At 38.9% G+C, this 18,140-nt stretch overlaps 1 protein-coding gene across 3 annotated transcripts in view; it reads left to right on the forward strand.

Annotated features, from left to right (window-relative positions):
* Positions 1 to 18,140, forward strand: part of furinb (furin (paired basic amino acid cleaving enzyme) b) — a 178,246-nt gene that overhangs the window by 134,706 nt on the left and 25,400 nt on the right. For all 3 annotated transcript variants that reach the window (XM_055155839.1, XM_020931132.2, XM_055155840.1), the window contains exons 7-9: positions 2,159 to 2,247; positions 6,417 to 6,589; positions 17,208 to 17,420. In XM_055155839.1, coding sequence (XP_055011814.1) covers positions 2,159 to 2,247; positions 6,417 to 6,589; positions 17,208 to 17,420 — 475 coding nt within the window. The remainder of the gene's footprint in view (positions 1 to 2,158; positions 2,248 to 6,416; positions 6,590 to 17,207; positions 17,421 to 18,140) is intronic.

Raw genomic sequence — 18,140 nt, forward strand, 5'->3', positions numbered from 1 at the left:
TCTCACTTTTTCGGGGAAATTTATTTTATAAACTCAGAGACCAGGAACTGACATTTCATCTTGAAAGGCAAATTATAGTAATAACAATAAAACAGAGAACAACAGACTGTTAACAGAACGTATGAGCAGTTATTCAGATAATTATAGCATAAACAACATAACAAGTTTACCAAACTCTCCATCTCATTCCAAATCACTAAATCCATTGAATTCTTCATCCTTTGTGTCTCTTCTGAGCAACTCTGCGATCTCCGGAGGTAAACGTAGCACCGCTTCCTCTTCTGCTTAGCTGTTGTCAGACTCCGCATCAATTCCAGTTAGAATTATTCTGGCCTTTCTGAATCCTGACAGGATGGTCTTGGTTGGCTTTATGTTTGTTTAAATTTTAAATTGTCAATGATACAGAAGTAATGGTGCGATCGACTGACATGATACCAGACAGGACAGTGGCTCTTTCTCTTTCTTCTGCAGCCAACATGCGCTGTAGAGTGCGAAGTGATAGTGGTACAGGAGTACACAAGCCTAGAGCGCCCTCTTGTGGCTTCGGTGTGAAAATTTTAACCTATAAGTCACACCGGAGTATAAGTCACAGGACCGCCCAAACCATGAAAAAAAGTACGACGTATTGTCCGAAAAATACAATACCTGTTTTGGTTCATTCACACATGTTTGAGTAAACATTTATTATTAGTCTGTCTACATCTCCAAATCTCAAAATGCTCTGTTCCAACTTGTGATGTCATGCTGTGGTATTTTTCAGGTTAACAGCTCCTTTTTCCCCTTTGTTCAGTAGTTTTGTTTGGCCATTCCAAATCTGAAATCATCCAAATGATTCTAGTGAAGATGTATGGCGTTCAAAACACCGTGGAGCACTTCCTGTATTACCACATGACATCACAAGGTGGAACAGAGTGTTTGAGAAAAACAACATGTGTGAATGAAACAAAACAAAACTCTTGGTATGTTTTTGTTGAGGAAACATTAGATCAAAACATAGCATAATATAGGCCCTTAAAAACAAAACAAGAATTTCAAAGTAAGCACAACCTTATGAAATTCAAATATTGTTATGAAAATCACCAATATTTCCTTTTGTTTCTCTTTTTTTCCATTTCCTCTGCTCTCTTCTGGCTTTGTGGGGCTTATAGTAAATCATGAGGAGTCAGACATACTAGGAGTCAGTCTGCCCAGATGAGGAGGAGAAATGGGAGCGTGCAGACTTGTACGTTGCCAGATTTGCACGCTGCAGGTGTCATGTTGATAAATGTTTGCCAGTGGGCCCCAGTTTACAGCCTGAGCCTCTTATGAGAGAAGGAAAGAAAGGGGAGAAGTCTTTCCAGTGAGATAATGTATTTAAATGAACCTCGAGCCAAAGTACAGCTCTGAACATAATTCACCGGTACATAATGGCCACTTTCTCAGCTGTCTTTAGACGTGATTTGGAGCTTTGTGTTACTACTTTCTGATTTGGTGTTGTTCAGTTGGTGCAGCATGTATAAAACTAATAAAGCTCACTCTCCAAACTATTTGCCAAAAGTTTGACCTATAGAGGTGGGAAATATTGAAACACTTATTTATTGTATTTTAAAAAGGCTGCAAAATAGCGGAGTGAAAATAGATGTGTAATCTTTCAAACTAGGCTTAAAATGCACTTTGTGGTTAGTTTTAAAGGTGCATTGTGTAGCTTTTCTGGTTGAGGGTTTGTCATCTGATATTGTTTTGTTTTTTTCCATGGAGATGTTACTGTTGCTTAAAAAAACATGAGCAGGGTCACCTCTCTACAGATCTGATGTGTAACTTGGCTTGGTGGCATCACTTCTTTGTCTCCATGCAGAAAAGTCTGTTTCTGGACATCACTTATCTTTTGTGTGATACCATAGTTGAATTTTGCTTTGATTATTGTCATCAAGATAATCTGGATCATATTAGAATATTAAATACAGTGTGGACAATATTGCCCACCCATTGTCTCAAAAGTTTCACATTGCACTCTGTAGTTACACCACTTTAAATGCGCACCGCAGAGAAAAAATAGGCTCCTCTTTATAGGCTTCTCGTTGTTTGATCTTTACATGACTTATTGTTGTACAGAGTAATGTTTGAAAGGATGTACAATTTGACTAAATATTTAGAAAGTATGTCTTTGTCTTTTTTTCAGACATGGGACTCGCTGTGCTGGAGAAGTTGCAGCCATAGCCAACAATGGTGTGTGTGGAGTGGGCGTGGCCTACAATGCTAAAATTGGAGGTAAGTAAAGCCTCCCACAGAGGTTTGTAATTAGCAGACAAAGTTGAAAACAATGATTAACTTTTAATTAGTAAAAAATATGCTTCATTTAACACAATTATGCGCTTGGAGCTGTTGCTTCAAATACAAGGCTACACCACCTCTCTGGATTGTGCTGGTTTTGGCTGTTTTGAACATGTATTCTGGTTCCTCATTAAGGCCTGTAGCCTTTCATGTCTGTGCTTCTCAAACATGACAGTTTGAAGCTCAACATTTTCCAGCCTGTTTCTCTGTGTCTGATCAGAGCTCTGTGCTCTAGACACTTATTGATTTTGCTCTTGTCTGTTACACTGTGTAATTAATGAGCGTTTCAGCTAAGTGGGCCTGGGCCTGGTTGTTAGCTGAAATCAGGTCTAATTGGCATTTTACATTAGCTCTCAACCCATCATCTTTCAATTAGGTAAGATCATTCAAAATGTTTTGCCAACTTTTTTGATGAGGATCAAGCATATGGCCACCTGTGCTACAGATGGAGCTAATCAAGTCATAAGAGTCACTATTTGTGACGTGATTTCAAAAGTGTTCCCAAGAGCATCCATAGCATTTAAAACACACACGTAAGAAGGACTAGGTCTAGGTCTAAACAGATATACACCATGTGGACAGAATAAATCAGAGTATTATTGAAGCAAGTTATTTAAATTCACAGGTATTATGTGCTCAAAGGCTGAAGGGAAGAAACTGCTCTTGTGGCGAGAGGTTCTGGTCCAAATAGACCTTGCTCCTGCCCAAGGGGAGGGCCTCAGAGACTGTTCAGAGAGGGAAGGGTCAACTGTGGTCAGACCTGCAGGTCCTGGAGAGATGGAGGCTGCAGCTTGTCAGCTGAGCACTCAGTGTTCTGCATTCTAGCCCCATCCCTACTCTCCTTCCTCCTCCTCTCTTCCCTCATTTGCTAAGCTGTCAGTCAAATGTGTCATATGAAGTGTTGGAGAGCAGAGGAGGAAGTAAACCTGAGCAGTAACGATCACATCCTGCTTTGCCAAAAGGCAACATTTTATTCCCTTGGACACTTGCATAATTATTACACCTAGGGCTGGCTGTATTACATTTTTACAGCATTTTTCACACTTGTCTAACCATGACATTGCCCAGGAAGGTCTCAAAATTTTGGTTCACACCTCAAACACGTATTATTATTCACGGACACAGCCATTTGTCACACACTGTCCTAACACCTTTCAGGTATTTTGTGTTAGCTGTAAAGTTACACATGTATGTGTAAATGGACCTGCTTCTGACCAGTTTATTCTGGTGTGACATACTCAGAGCCGTCCAGCGGAGCCCTGCTCATCTCTTTAATCTGATAAATGTGCTGCCTTCTGAGGAGCAGCAGAGCGGCAGATAGGCAGCTGGTGCCCCCAACAGTCTCCACTTTCCTTCAGGAGGGTGAATATGGCGAAGTCTAAGCTGCTGTGCTGTCAAAGCCTCCACCTGTGTTTGCCTCCAAGATCTGTGCGGCATAGATTTGGGAGAAATTGCTTCTTACAAAAAGTTAACGGAAGTTGAATGCCATTTTGAAATATCACACCAGAACTGCACTCCGCTGCCATCCCATCTGTGACCATTCAACCCTTTGGCATTTTTTGATGGTGTTTTGAAGTTGCTTGAATACTTTCCTTTCACAGGCCTGTGTGTGTTGTAGAAAGAGCATAACTAAAGGTAACTCTTATCACCAGTAATTACGTTCTGCTATCATAATGTGTAATTGACCACACGCTGTTCTACCTATAGCACCATTGCCTTTTCCACCTCCTCTCTTTACAACAGCTCTTGTTGCTGTGGCTGTGTGGAGCTGTACTCTCCAGAGGTTTAATAAGGCGTGGAGAGTCAGCGGGAAGTAGATGAGAATTGTAATGGCTGTGATTAGTATTTGAGGCTGCAGTTTGGACATAACGATCAGCAGACAAACGGAGCACTTCTGGTGGGGTGTTTAGCCCAGGTCTGAGTGTTTTCATCTGCTTCTGTATTCAAACTGCTGTAGCTCTGAATACCAACGCCCACTGGGTAACTGCCACTTCAGACTCTGATGAAGGGGACTTCCAGGTGACTCGGAAAATACAAAGAAGTTTGTCACATTTAAATTGTATTTGTAGCATGTACATGATTATAAACTTGTTTGAGCTTTCAGGATTAAAAACATAACAACTGACTAGACAAGTGAAGTAACACTACATGTAAAGTTTATGGTTGGGTTATTGTGTGAGTGTTGGAGCTGTTTCAATGTTATTGTTTATCATGATGATTTTATGTAACAATATATCTATCGCCCTTCAAAATCTGTTATTGTGACAGGCCTTGAAACACTCCATAACACCTGTGGCATTTAGAACTCATCAGCAACAGTCTATTTGCACTGCTTGGTTTTATACTATCCTGCCTCATACTGAACAGATTGTGAATAAATGTTGCTTTATCTTAATCTCGCACAGCAGGATGGATTCTCAAGATATTTATGAGTTCACAAAATCACAAAAGTTCGTAAGGTTAAGCAGTCAGGTGGACCAATCACAGAGCCGCATTGAGGTTTGTGCTGAAGCCAAAGGTCAAGTGCCCAAACAAATAAAAACAAAAATGGCGATCCCGGCAGACCGCTGTTCAGACTATTCAGGCTATTAAGGCCATTTAGCTTGTTCATCATTTTCCAATCACTTTCAGCGAGAGCCATCCCAGACTGGTAATGTGTAGAACTCAATTCAGAGTGTTGTACATATCAATCTGGTTAGTTTTATGTTGCACCTTTTCGCCAGTGCAGATTTCTTTCCCGTTTGTGAATTTTTGTTCACTGACAATAGCAGTAAAACTTGATTCTGAAAAGCATTAAATGTATCATCTATCACTGACCACATATGCATGCACATCAGTATCCCAGTTAGTAGCCATATCCCGGTTATGGCAGTATTTGGGATACTGCGTATTCATGCACGCTGAGAAACTGGGATCCTCATATCCCTGTATACACGATCAAATGGAATATTCTGGTTTCTTGACATAATCTTACAAATGCGCAAGTGCAAAATTTTTAAACTTTATTCAATTTAATAAACCAGGAAAAATACAAACAACCATGAGTTCCTTTAGAAGAGGAAGCTCGGGAGGTTCTAACCAGCGGTGAGGAGCTATGAGGTATCCCACAATCCACTGCACAGATCAAACCGAACACTGCAGCAGATTTTTAATTAAAATCTTCTGCATAAATAAAGTCAACTTTACAACATATAAACTATAACCACATCAGCCCGTTTTATAATATAATTCAGCTTTGCCACATTTGTTTACGTTTTACAGAAACGAAACTTAAGGCTAATTTGCCTAAACTGTTAGCGCTGATAAAAAAGAGCTCACTTCTTGTGCCCCTGATGCGGTTCAGTTCTGTCGGGCTAAAGGACACGACTCAGTAAATTATATGTGATTTTTTTTCTGTGACAGAGGGGATGATGATGATGGAGAGTCTGTTCTGTGCATATATCCTAAGAGATATTTCATGTTTAACTTTTCAGCGGTCATACATGGTGCAGGTCATACGAGTGCAGATTCATGTGCAGGTTTAGTGCAGTCATTTCACTCATGTGTGGTCACTTTATTTATATCGCTACTGTTGTGATGAAAAGACTGAAACGCAGTAACAGGGATACTGTGGCATGTATACGCAGTATCCCGGTTACTATCGGAGTATACCAGCTACAGTGTCCCGGGTTCTCATAACCTCATACTGGCTTATTCGGGATACTGAAACCTACTGCGTATACATGCACCATGACGAAACCTGTATACTCAAAAAACCCAATCATAACCGGGATACTGATGTGCATGTAAACGCACTCACATTTTTTAAAATCAATGAATAAGGTCTGTTTGAAATGAAGCTCATTAATGAATTAACTCATGAATATGCAATTGGACATTAACAGTATTACCAGTCTGTGGTATGATGTGAAAACTCTATTTTTTATGATGCCAGAAAGTGAAGTAAGGTCAGTGTCCAGTTCTATATCTGAACAGGTTTTATTTAATCTGTACTTTCTGGAAGTCTGACATGTCTCTTACAATTTGAAGCTGAGATTTTGCACTGGTTCACCATCTGTCCCTTCTCCACACTCCTCTCACTCTTGTTAAAAATGTGTGTCTTTCAGGTGTTCGCATGTTGGATGGGGAGGTGACAGACGTGGTGGAGGCTCACTCTCTTAGTCTGAATCGACAGCATATCCACATCTACAGTGCCAGCTGGGGCCCGGAGGATGATGGGAAGTCTCTGGACGGTCCTGCCAAACTGGCCAAAGAAGCGTTCCTCCAGGGAATCACCCAGGTCAGGCCTGCCCTCTGCTCTCAGGCTAAACCTGGAAAAAATATCAGTTATGGAGCTTAATAGTTAGTTAGACTTCTTAAAGAATGAAGAAAGTCTTATTTCGTAATGAATAAATAAATGGTTTCATTAGAATGATTAAGGCTTTCTTAATTAAAGATTTACTGTTATGAATTTGGGTTGAGGTATTAAAGAAACAGTTACTGAGCTGGAATCCTTCTTAACATTGATACTTTGCAGTAACATCTCTCTGGGGTGTTTTACTAGTATATGTATGTAGGCTGTATGGTGGAGTGTTCATCAGTTACCATGCAAAAAAAAAAGTTTTAAAATAGTCTGAAACTCAAAAAATACGAAATGGATTTAGACAACACATTTTCATGAGTCTGTGATCAATACGGCCATTCGTGGTCTTGTTTAGGAGTTGGATTTTCAACAAAAACCAAGTGAAAAACTGTTTGCCAATGGTAGATAGCTCAGGTGTTGTAGTTCCAACTAAGTCAGCTATTTCTGGTCAAAACAAAACAAAGCTTAGATCGAAGTCTAACTTGAGTAACAGACAGAGCAGGATCACAGTTAGCATCACACCCCAGGGAACGTTGATGAAACCAGCTGCAAAGTATCAATATATTCGAACAATTAGTTTTTTATTACTTATTTAATAATTAAGTATCTGTGAACAGTGTCTCATACCACTGAATGGTCAAATCCAAACTCAAATCTTGGGGCAAAGTGAAGGTGACTAGATTCTAATTATTCTCTGAATTGGACTAAATACATAATTAAATGGAAAGACATTATCTAATGCGACCGCCGTCATTTCTCATGTGTCTCTGCTCCTCATCATAAGAGTTTGAACTGAACAATGAAATGAAAGATGTCTGATAGAAGAGACTCTGAGCAGCAGCACTTGAGACAGAACAAAGGCCAAGTCAGAGCACAGTACCATATAAATGAATGAAACTGATGCTTTTTAAATTGGACACATTTATCACATCTCACATGCAAAACACAAAATTTTTATTTATTTATATTTAGACTTGCGGAAAAACTGGGACGATATTTGGACTTTTTATTGTATCAGCTGTCGATCTTAAATCTTCAGCACTGCTTAAAAATACTTCACTTTGACAGTTTAATCTGAAGAGATAAATGCATATAATGTGACTTCACAGGTCTCTTAAAGGGGTTTGGTAAAAGAAGGGCTGTGGGTGAATTGAAATTACATCATTTCAAATCAAATCAAAAACCTTTATTGTCCCTTGATGGGGAAATTTGGTGTGCAGTGGCAGTACAACAACAAACAATTTAGTCAACAATAACATCAAAAGACCCAGTGGACATAACTCATTCAAGAAGCCCAGCATATTAATAAAAAAACATATTAAAAATTTTCAAAATATAAAAGAGATTCTGTCCAACAGTCAGATATTATTAAGAGGATTAATTGCACAAGGAATAAAAGAATGCTTAAATCTGTTGTTTTTGTGGAAAATGATCTAAATCAGCCTTTTAAATTGGCTAAAAATATTGACAGAGCTTAACGGCCATCGGTTCCTCTGGATTTTAAACAACACCTCGGTTATGAAAAGAAAAAATATATCCTACAGATGGTATAATATTTTGCCAATATGTATCTCACAGTACAATATTTATTGCAGTATTTTAGAGACTTTGATAGAATTAAGGTGCGAATCATTACTGTCATAATCCAAAGAACTAAGTACATATTAACTGTTATTTAACGTATTTTTCAGACTATATGGCACACCAGATTATACGGTGCAATATTATGTTAAATACTTTCGTCTATTTTCATACATTAGGTGCATCGGATTATAACGAGCATTAAGCGAAACAAACGGACGACACTTGAGACTGATCCCTTAGCCCAGACGTCCACGATCCATTGGCAGGTCGTGGCGTAAGTCGCCCGACGCTGCCTCCCTGTCTTGGTGAATGTGTATTATGATTGTGAATGTGGGTGGATAATTTTAGGGTTTTTTGTTTGTTTTTTATTATTATTATTTACTACAAGGAGGAAGAAGGATACACTGAGTAATAATGCGTTTCAAGCTTTCACAGAAACAAAATGTAAAACCACATGGCTAATTTGCATAAACTATAAGCTCTGAAAAAACGACTCGCTCCCTGTGCGTGGATGCGGTTCAGCTTCTGTCAGACTAAAGGACACGACTCAGTGGAATATGTGTGTTCTCCGCGAGGTTCCTGACTACTGTAGCTGTAATGCTTTGACAATCCATCAAGTGGTGCGGCTTTGTAGTTTATCAAAGTCGTACTAAAACATTTTGACAGATTTTTTTTACCACATAAAATCAGTTGGAGGTCAGTAAGCACAACCAGAATTAATACATAAGGCGCACTGTCGATTTTTGAGAAAATTAAAGGATTTTAAGTGCGCCTTATAGTCCAAAAAATACGGTATTCATGTTGTCTGCATTGAAACAGAGCAAAGGATCATGGTGATGTAGTTTCCTGTTTTTTTAAGATGCTGCAGTAGAACAAAGCATACATTGTGATCGACAAAATATTATTGAGAGTTTTGACACTACGATATCCTGATTTTTGGTTTTTCGTTTCATCCCTTCTATGAATGCGCTGCTCTATGCATCAACTGGAGCCGGCAGAAAAGTGGAGGGTAATTAAAATGAATGAGACGCCATGCCTCTCATCTTAGTCTGATATCATTTTATTGCAGCCTTAAATCTTTAGGATTAAGTGGCCTACAAGGTTTAATAATTTAAAATGTGTTCTTTTTGGAGCCTGCTGAGCCTGACCTCAAACTTGCTCCAGACCAGATTTAGCTTCCTGTACTAGTTTCCATGGTGATTTAGTCCAGCTAATGACAAACCCCCTCATGGGACCAAAATGAAGGTAAAATAAGATCAACTTGAAAGAAGTAAACACTTAAAAGTTCTGTATTATGCAAAATTGAGTCTAACCTCATGTTGCCTCATCAAAAACACACTTGGAGTTGTCTTGTTTTATTTGTACATGTCTTTTCTACATCCCCAAAGCTCAAAATGCTCTTTTTTTTACCTTGTGATGTCGTGAAGTGGTCATTTTTTAAGTTAACAGCTATATTTTACCTCAGAAATGGGCAATTACAGATTCTAGTGAAGGTGTATTGAGTTTAAAAACACAGTGGAGCGCTTCCTGTATTACCACACGACCACATTTTCAGTATGAGACAAGAACTCAACCTAAACGTGCAGGATTTGTGTCTTTGAACATGAATGAATGAAACAAAACACAAGTCCGGGTCTGATTTTGATGAGAAACCATTATAACAGAAAATACCGTAATATGGGGCCTTTAAAAGTTCCTCAGAAATCTCATGGAATTCCCCTTCTCACAGTTAAGCCTGAAAATGGCCGAAACTATCAATCAAAATGCACTGGGGAGAAGCGTGCAACAGCAGATATTGTATGTGTGAGTGTATGGAACAGAGAAATAGTGGAACTGACGCAGTGACAGGCCCAGCTGAAGGGAGCAGTGCACAACAGACAGCAGCACAATCTTTAACAAAAGGAACACGAAAACAATTGCACCGTCTCCAAGTCTGACACAAAATGCTGGTACGTGATACGTGCAATATTTCTGCTGCCTTGTTATTTCTGTTGTGATTGTGGTGTGGGGTTTTCCAAAGAATGGTGAAATACTGGAGTTGTACTTTCTGCAAAATGTCTTAAAGGGCCCATATTATGCTATTTTCTATTCTATTATGTTGTTTCCTCATCAAAAACAGACTTGGAGTTGTGTTTTGTTTCATTCGCACATGTTTAACACACAAACCTGATATAATAAAGGTGCACTGTGTAATTTTTCTGGTGGAGCGTCAGTCAAATGCTTGTTTCCGTGGAGGTATTATTGCTTTGTCTGGAATGTTTCATAGTATTGTATTAAACCTTTTTATCTTAATGGACACCAGACCAAGTTATGGGTCAGATTTGTGGAGAGGCGACCCAACTCACAGTCAGAATGCCAGTTTTTCTAGGTATTTTTGAGCTGTAAAACCACCTGCAATTGAATAAATGCAAGGTAAAATGTTTAAAGGTTGTATAGAGGATTTTCCAAGGAACGAGAAATCCAGCGACTGTTTGTCCTTTTTCAAATGTTGCGCATGCGTGAAACCCCCCCTCCCCTACAGCTCCCTACGTAGAAACACCTCCTCCCGCCTCCTCTTTACGCCAGAAACAGGTTTGTTTACAGCCGGTGCGCTGCACATGACTTGTAAACAACTAACTACAGTGTTGGTTAGGCAAGGCGAGAAAGTGAGGAGCGGGGGGAGCGGGTGTGCGGACATTTCGTTCGCGGACGAGAAGTGAGGAGCAGGGAGAAGAGCAGAGCAGGGAGCGAGGAGAGAGGGGAGCGGTGCACGGAGATTCCGTGCCCGGAGAAGTGAGGGAGCAGGGGGAAGAGCGGAACGGGCAGCGGGGACAGGAGCAGGAAAGGGGTGCAGAGAAGAGTGCGCGGAGATTCAGTGCGAATGAACTAGCTACAACACGCAGCAGCAAGTGGACTCTTTCTTTGCCTTGAAAATTACGTTTTCAGACATAGGATATCGCTTTCGTGTCCTGAAAAACGTTTGACTAGCTCTTGGAAATAAAGTACATTTTCATAATAAGCAGAAGTGACCTGTCCAGGAGTAATTTGTGGACCAGTGCGTCAGTCTTTAGACCCTGCGTCTGCTTCAGTCGCGCCATCGCTGGAATGAATCTTCAAGAATCACCTTAGTTTGGCTTCGCTGCTTTTCCCCTTGTCTTCTTCTTTCAGCGACCTCAAAAACGGACTTTCTTTTGCGGCTAACTGCTCCTGGATTCTTGTCTGCCATTGCAACAAACTTTGTGCGAACTGCGAGGAAGATATAGGTCAAAAAAAGCCGCTAAGAACTGTTGCGTTGGTGGAGTAAACAGCGTCTGTGCGTCTTGCGTCTGTGGACTGCATGACAGGCGTACGTAAACCACGTACCGGCGGCGCGCAGGCAAGTCAGTTACGCTAGAAACGTAGGGAGATTGATTGACAGCCTGTCAGCTAACAGATAACGAGGCAGTGTCGTTATCTATTGGCAAATGTTTAGCCCCACCACGTCCAGAGTTGATGAATTTTTATTCTCTTTTTTTTGGTCATCATAATTACAAGGCTACTGCATCTCTATAATGCTAAAACAAAACAAAAAATCCTCCATACAACCTTTAACTCTTTCCCCCATGAAGACGACATTTGACGACCCCCCCTTGTATCCTTAATGACGTGTTTTGACACCTCCGCTGTATCACTAAAGACGTGACTTGACGACCATTAGAAACGGTTCTGGTTTTTCACATGTAAACAGACGCTGCGATAAATGGGGGCCACTACAACCCACACTAGGCTGACCAATAGGATTCAAGGATGTGTTTTTGCAGATTTTTTTCCAAAGTTAATCTAAGAAGTGAAGATTGTAGCTTCCGGAAAAAACACAACACGAAAGATTGCGGCACACAGTTTTAGAAATAATGAGAAGCGGGCATATTTATGGATCAGTTTAGAGAAAGTGACGTTTATAGATTTCAAAGTGATGATGAAGTTGATTATGAAGTGAAAAACAGCGATAGCGACGGACTTTCGGAAAGTGAAACTTACGAAGGTGAGAATGCCGGTGATGCGTCTGTATGGAGTCCTGCGATATCCGAACAAACTATCCCTTGACTTTATACTCGATTATGAACCAAAATTGGGTTTCCAGAGATACCAAATATGTCTGTGTTTCAATAAAGTTCATGAGTGTGAAAGTCATTTATAATCACTCGTGGAAGTCTGTTTTCTTTTATGCGGTTATGCTCTATGGGTAGCCCTAGTAATATATGTATGGGTTGTTCCTAGTGGGCGTCCAAGGGGGAAAGAGTTAATGTCGTACTGTGGAACATTCTAAGCAGAGCAATAACATATCCATAGAAACAAGCAGTTGACGGATCCCCAACCAAAATGTTACATAGTGCAGCTTTAAGACAGAAAATACTCCTTGTGATGTCATGTGGTAATACAGGATGTGCTCCACTGTGTTTTTTAAACTCCATACACCTTCACTAGAATCATTTGGATGATTTCACTCCTGGAATTGAGAATCTCCACTGAGTAAAAAGTAAAATGTACCTGTTAACTGTAAGAGAATTTAACTAATTTATCTTCCAAGTACATCTCAGTTTAACATTGACTCACAAAAGCAATATTTACACCATGATCTTCCCTTGGCATACCACTGGCATACCATTTATCTAAACTGTGGCATAGCTGTCTAACCGGTGTCTACTGGCCTTTATAGTTTCAACACACTTACTTTATAAACCTCGTCCTTTGGAAGCAGAGTCAAGGGGCTTGAACACTCAAAGATCATACTATGTTCACTTTTCAGCTCCCCCCAGGCCCGTATTATTGATGGTAAATAAACTTCTCCTGCTTAAGACATCCAGTTGGTCTACAGCCTTTTTACTTGCAGCCTTTCTTGGACAAGCCGAAAAACCTCTACATTAATTTGTAAACAACCACTACATGACATCACAAGGTAGAACAGAGTGTTTGATCTTTCAAGACGTAGACAGACTAATAAAGAGTTTCTTAGAGTTACTCCAGGTTTGTTTTTGATGAGGTAACAACATCATAACATGGATTTAAGCGCAAAGAGTCAATTTACATAATATTGGACCTTTTAACCTGTTTTTTGTATCATAGTTCATTTTGTGACATTTAAAATCCATGGTTTCCTGTCCTCATTTGTAGCAGTTTGTGGTTTAGTCTCTGCTTCACAGCTCCAGTCCATTTCTGCTGACCTAGTATCTACTGTAGGGAATAAATAATGTAGAAAGCGTCAAATATAACCATTCTTGTCCAATTCATGGGTTTCAGGGTGATGTAAAATTAGCACTGTTGCCTTAGAAACAATTCAAAACTAGAGATAGACTGATATATTTTGTCGATGTTTGGACTTTTTAGCAAATCTGCTATTGACCTTGCCTAAAACACACACAAAGCTTTCTATTAACACTTGAAGAAATAGCTGTACAAAATGTGACTACACAGTTCTCTTGTAGGTTTGTGGTTAAAAAAAAAAAGTGTAGTAAGTAAAAGTTACATAATTTGGGGAAAATAATCAAAATCACTGCAGAGCTTATCAGCCATTAGTCACTCTTTATATTAAACTATCAGCCATCAAAAAAACATATCAAGCGATCTCTATTCAAAGCAAAATACCGTATTTTTCGGACTATAAGGCACATTTAAAATCTTTAAATGTTCTCAAAATTCAACAGTGCGGCCTTATAATCCGGTGTGTCTTATGTATCAATTCTGGTTGTTTTAGTACGACTTTGGTAAACTACGAAGCAGCACAACTTGATGGACTGTGTGAGCATTACGGTTACTGTAGTCAGGAACCTCGTTGATTAAAGGGCGAAGTATAGTTCTGCGTCGACTCAGCGCACACTGCCGCCTTATAGCAGAAAGAACACTTAGTCCGACAGAAGCTGAACCGCATCAGTACACAAGGAGCGAGCTGTTTTTTTCAGTGCTTATACTTTATGTAAATTAGCCATGTGAATTTAAGTTTCATTTCTGTAAAACATAAACAAATGTGCACAAAGCTGCTTTAAAGACCTCATTACTCAGTGTATATTTGAGTCCTGGTAGAAAATAAAACAACAAACTCAAATTGTCCACCCACATTCACATTCATAATTCACACATTCACCAAGACGGGAATGAAACGCCGGGCGATTTACACCACGATCTGCCAATGGATCGTGTATGCCTGGGCTAAGAGATCAGTCTCAAGTGTGTTTCGCTTAATGTGCCTTATAATCCAGAGCCCCTTATGTATGAAAATAGACGAGAGAATTCAGTATTATTGATGTTGTGCCTTTAAAATCTGGTGCACCTTATAGTCTGAAAAAATATGGTAATTCTATTTTGAGTGGTGAGAAGTCACAATGTCACCTATACGCCAGACGGTGAGGGTCCACTTTTGCTCTGTTTTACTCACCCTATGTTGTGTTTTTGTTTTGGAAAATGCTTCACCCACATAGCGTATTTATAAAGACATATTTAGCTTCTAACCCCTCGCTCCAAAATAGAAAAGCCCACACTGAAAACTGTAAAAGAGACTCCCATCCAACACCTGGACCGTTTTTCTTCCTCTTTTGAAGGCGAGATGAGGTGGGTGGCACAGCATAGCCTCATGTTTGAGCTTTGAGCAGCAGTTAACGAGACACAAAAATAAAAAGGCAAAAAGGACAGAGAAGCGGGTCAGGGTCTACATGAATATAAATCACTAATCCATTTGAAGAGTTTCCGACAGTGCTATATGGTCCTATGAGATACTGAAAGTCATTAATCTAATCTGAATTAATGGTCCATTTAAGTAGATAAAACGCATTGTTCATTCGTACGTTTCATCATTTTGAACTATAATGGGTAACTGGAGGTTTGAATCAGTCCTGGCGATGAGGGGACTACATCTGGGACATTTGCCAGGAAAAGCTGCATAATGTTCCCACGACTTTACAGTATGGTATTGGCTCATTATAACGGTTCTTAAAAGGGCCTATATTACTCAAAATTGATCCTTGTGAGCTTTAAGCCACGTTATAAAACTGTTCCCTCATCAAAAATACATCTGGAGCTGTGTTTTGTTTCATTCTCACATTTTTCAGTAGCCCTGCATTATTAGTTTGTCGATATCTCCAAAGCTCAAAATCCTCTGTTGCACATTGTGATGTCATGAACTGGTGTTTTTCAAGTTAACAGCTACCTTTTACCTTTTTGTTAAGTAGAGACTGGCAATTCTAGAGCTGAAATCATCCAAATGACTCGAGTGAATATGTATGGAGTTTAAAAACAGAGTCCCATTCACAAGAGTGTTTTCAGTTTGAGAGAAGAACTCAAAGTCTACAGGTTTCTGACAACATGTTGACATAGACTGATGACAAAATTATTGCATTAATAATCTGTTGAAAGGGCAATAAAATCAGTTCCCTCTAAAATGTCAAAATTTCAGTATTGTTTTGCTGAACAGGAAATGACAAGACAACATTAGAAATTGCACAATATAACCATAATTTAAATGAATAAATCTGGTGGTTGTCTTTGTTGGCAATTATCATAACAAGATGTGCCACAAACAACTGTCAGACAAGAGTGGATCCGTAGTTCCAATTAGACCTTAGCAATACTGATTCAAAAATATATATAAATACTTTTGGATTTGTATTTTTGGATCAGTTTCCTATAGACGTGTGCAAAAATATTGAAATATCGATATATCATATTGTTTAATGTGATGATACAGTATCGATATCGTGGGCTGCTGTATCGATAAATTGACAAGAGTGTGTTTTGAATATTTTTCTAAATAATTTTGTGACAGCACTAGGGCTGGGTATCATTAAGAAGCTGCCAATATAATACAAACCTCGATACATAGGCCACGATACACTACATATCTCGATACAGTGAACTTTTGATTCGATACGATATATTTCAAATCAATTCGATATGGTTCAATAAAAATGAATGGCTAAATCATGGCTGTGATATTAAAAGTCTTTGTCAAACCACTTCTTGTGCAAAGTGAATATGAAACGCACCCATTTTAATCATTAAAACAGTGAAAATGTAAAATAAACGAGTTTCCTTCCACTAAACAAGCAACAAAACTGTAGCTGTAACAAAATAATTTAGTAAAATATACCAAAAAATACTCTTGGCGATATATCGATACAGCAGCCCACGATATCAATACTGTATCATCACATTAAATGATACAATATCAATATTTCAATATTTTTGCACACCCCTAGAATTTTCAATTACAATTCACTGTTTTGATTATTAAAATAGGTGTATTTCATATTATCTTTGCACAGGTAGTGGTTTCATAAAAACTTTTAGTATCACAGCCATGATTTAGCCTTTTTTTTTTTTTTTTTACTGAATCGTATTGATTTGAAATATATCGTATCGAATTGTACAGAATCAAAAGTGTCTACATCTGTATCATATCATGTCCTATGTATCAAGGTATCGCCATATCGTATCGGCAACTTCTTCATGATACCCAGTAGGGATGTAACGAAATCCAAATCTCACAGTACGATATTTTCACGATGTGTATCTCACAATACTTTATTTTCACGACATGTATCTCACGGTATGATATTTATTGCAGTATTTTGTGAAAGCTTACAAAACTGTGAATATTCTACTTTTTCCTCTTAAAATGCCTTGACAAGACTTCATCCAAAGAAATAAGACTTAAAAGTGCTTAGAACTGTTATTTCTTCATGTAGTCTGCACTGAAACGAAGCAAAGGATCATGGTCTGTGTAGTTTCCTCTGTTCTTTTTTAGCTATTGCTGCACTATAACTATTAATTTCAGAGAAGAGACTTATAATTCGATATATTGTGATGGTCCACGATGTTATTGTGAGACCTTACGATACAATATCACAATATTTCGGTTATCATTACATCCCTAATACTCAGTCCTAGTTTCCTAATATTTTTGCAGATCCTCCGTGTCTCTCTGACTGGACTCATAGTGGTTCTTTTTCTCTTTTTTCCACAGGGGCGCGGAGGTTTGGGCTCCATCTTTGTGTGGGCCTCGGGGAACGGCGGCCGGGAGCAGGACAGCTGTAACTGTGACGGTTACACCAACAGCATCTACACTCTGTCCATCAGCAGCTCCACGCAGTCTGGGAACGTGCCCTGGTACAGCGAACCCTGCTCCTCCACACTCGCCACCACCTTCAGCTCCGGGAACCCAGGGGAGAAGCAGATTGTAAGTGCTGTTTACTACTCACATGTAAACTACATTTGTGACAGAAGTGAAGGAAAGAAAACCAATCTGTCACCAATAAGCCAATGGGAGGATATAGAAATTTGGTTTGATGTTTATCATAACCAAGATAATTGAGATTAACCATTATATGATGACAATTATGAAAGTTGTTAAAAAAAAAAAAATGGATATGAATGATAATTTGAATATTATGAATAAGTCCCATATTAGTGTTGTATTTTCTTAGTGAAAGTGAAAACAATAATAATCTTGAAAAAAACATCATGGATAAGTATCTTTTTTCAGCAAATTCTGGTGATGTATGGCGATTATATTTGTTGACGATTATCACAATTATATAAAATGTCCCACAAACTATTATCTTCTGCCCTTTTTATCACGATAAACGATAATATTGTTTATTGTCCCATCCATAGCACAGATATTTGCAGACACCAGCTTCAACATATCAGTTCTACCAATATAAATGGATGTAAAAAAGTAAAGTATTTTCTTGTTGCAGTTGGCCCAAAAGCTCTCATTCTTACCGTTACTTGAGATAAATAACAGCTACATAACACATTTGGATCAGTTCTGTCTTATTTTATTTTTGTATGAAAAAAATCAATGCTGTTCTCGCTCTCTGCACTGGGTACTGGTTTATATCGGGAATTGGCAGCTGCTTAAGGCCTTATTATTGGAATTAGTATTGAAACTGAA

The sequence above is a fragment of the Boleophthalmus pectinirostris genome, unplaced genomic scaffold (genome assembly GCF_026225935.1).
Source record: "Boleophthalmus pectinirostris isolate CB_2022bp ecotype Guang Dong unplaced genomic scaffold, ASM2622593v1 HiC_scaffold_2, whole genome shotgun sequence".
Taxonomy (NCBI): Eukaryota; Metazoa; Chordata; class Actinopteri; order Gobiiformes; family Gobiidae; genus Boleophthalmus; species Boleophthalmus pectinirostris.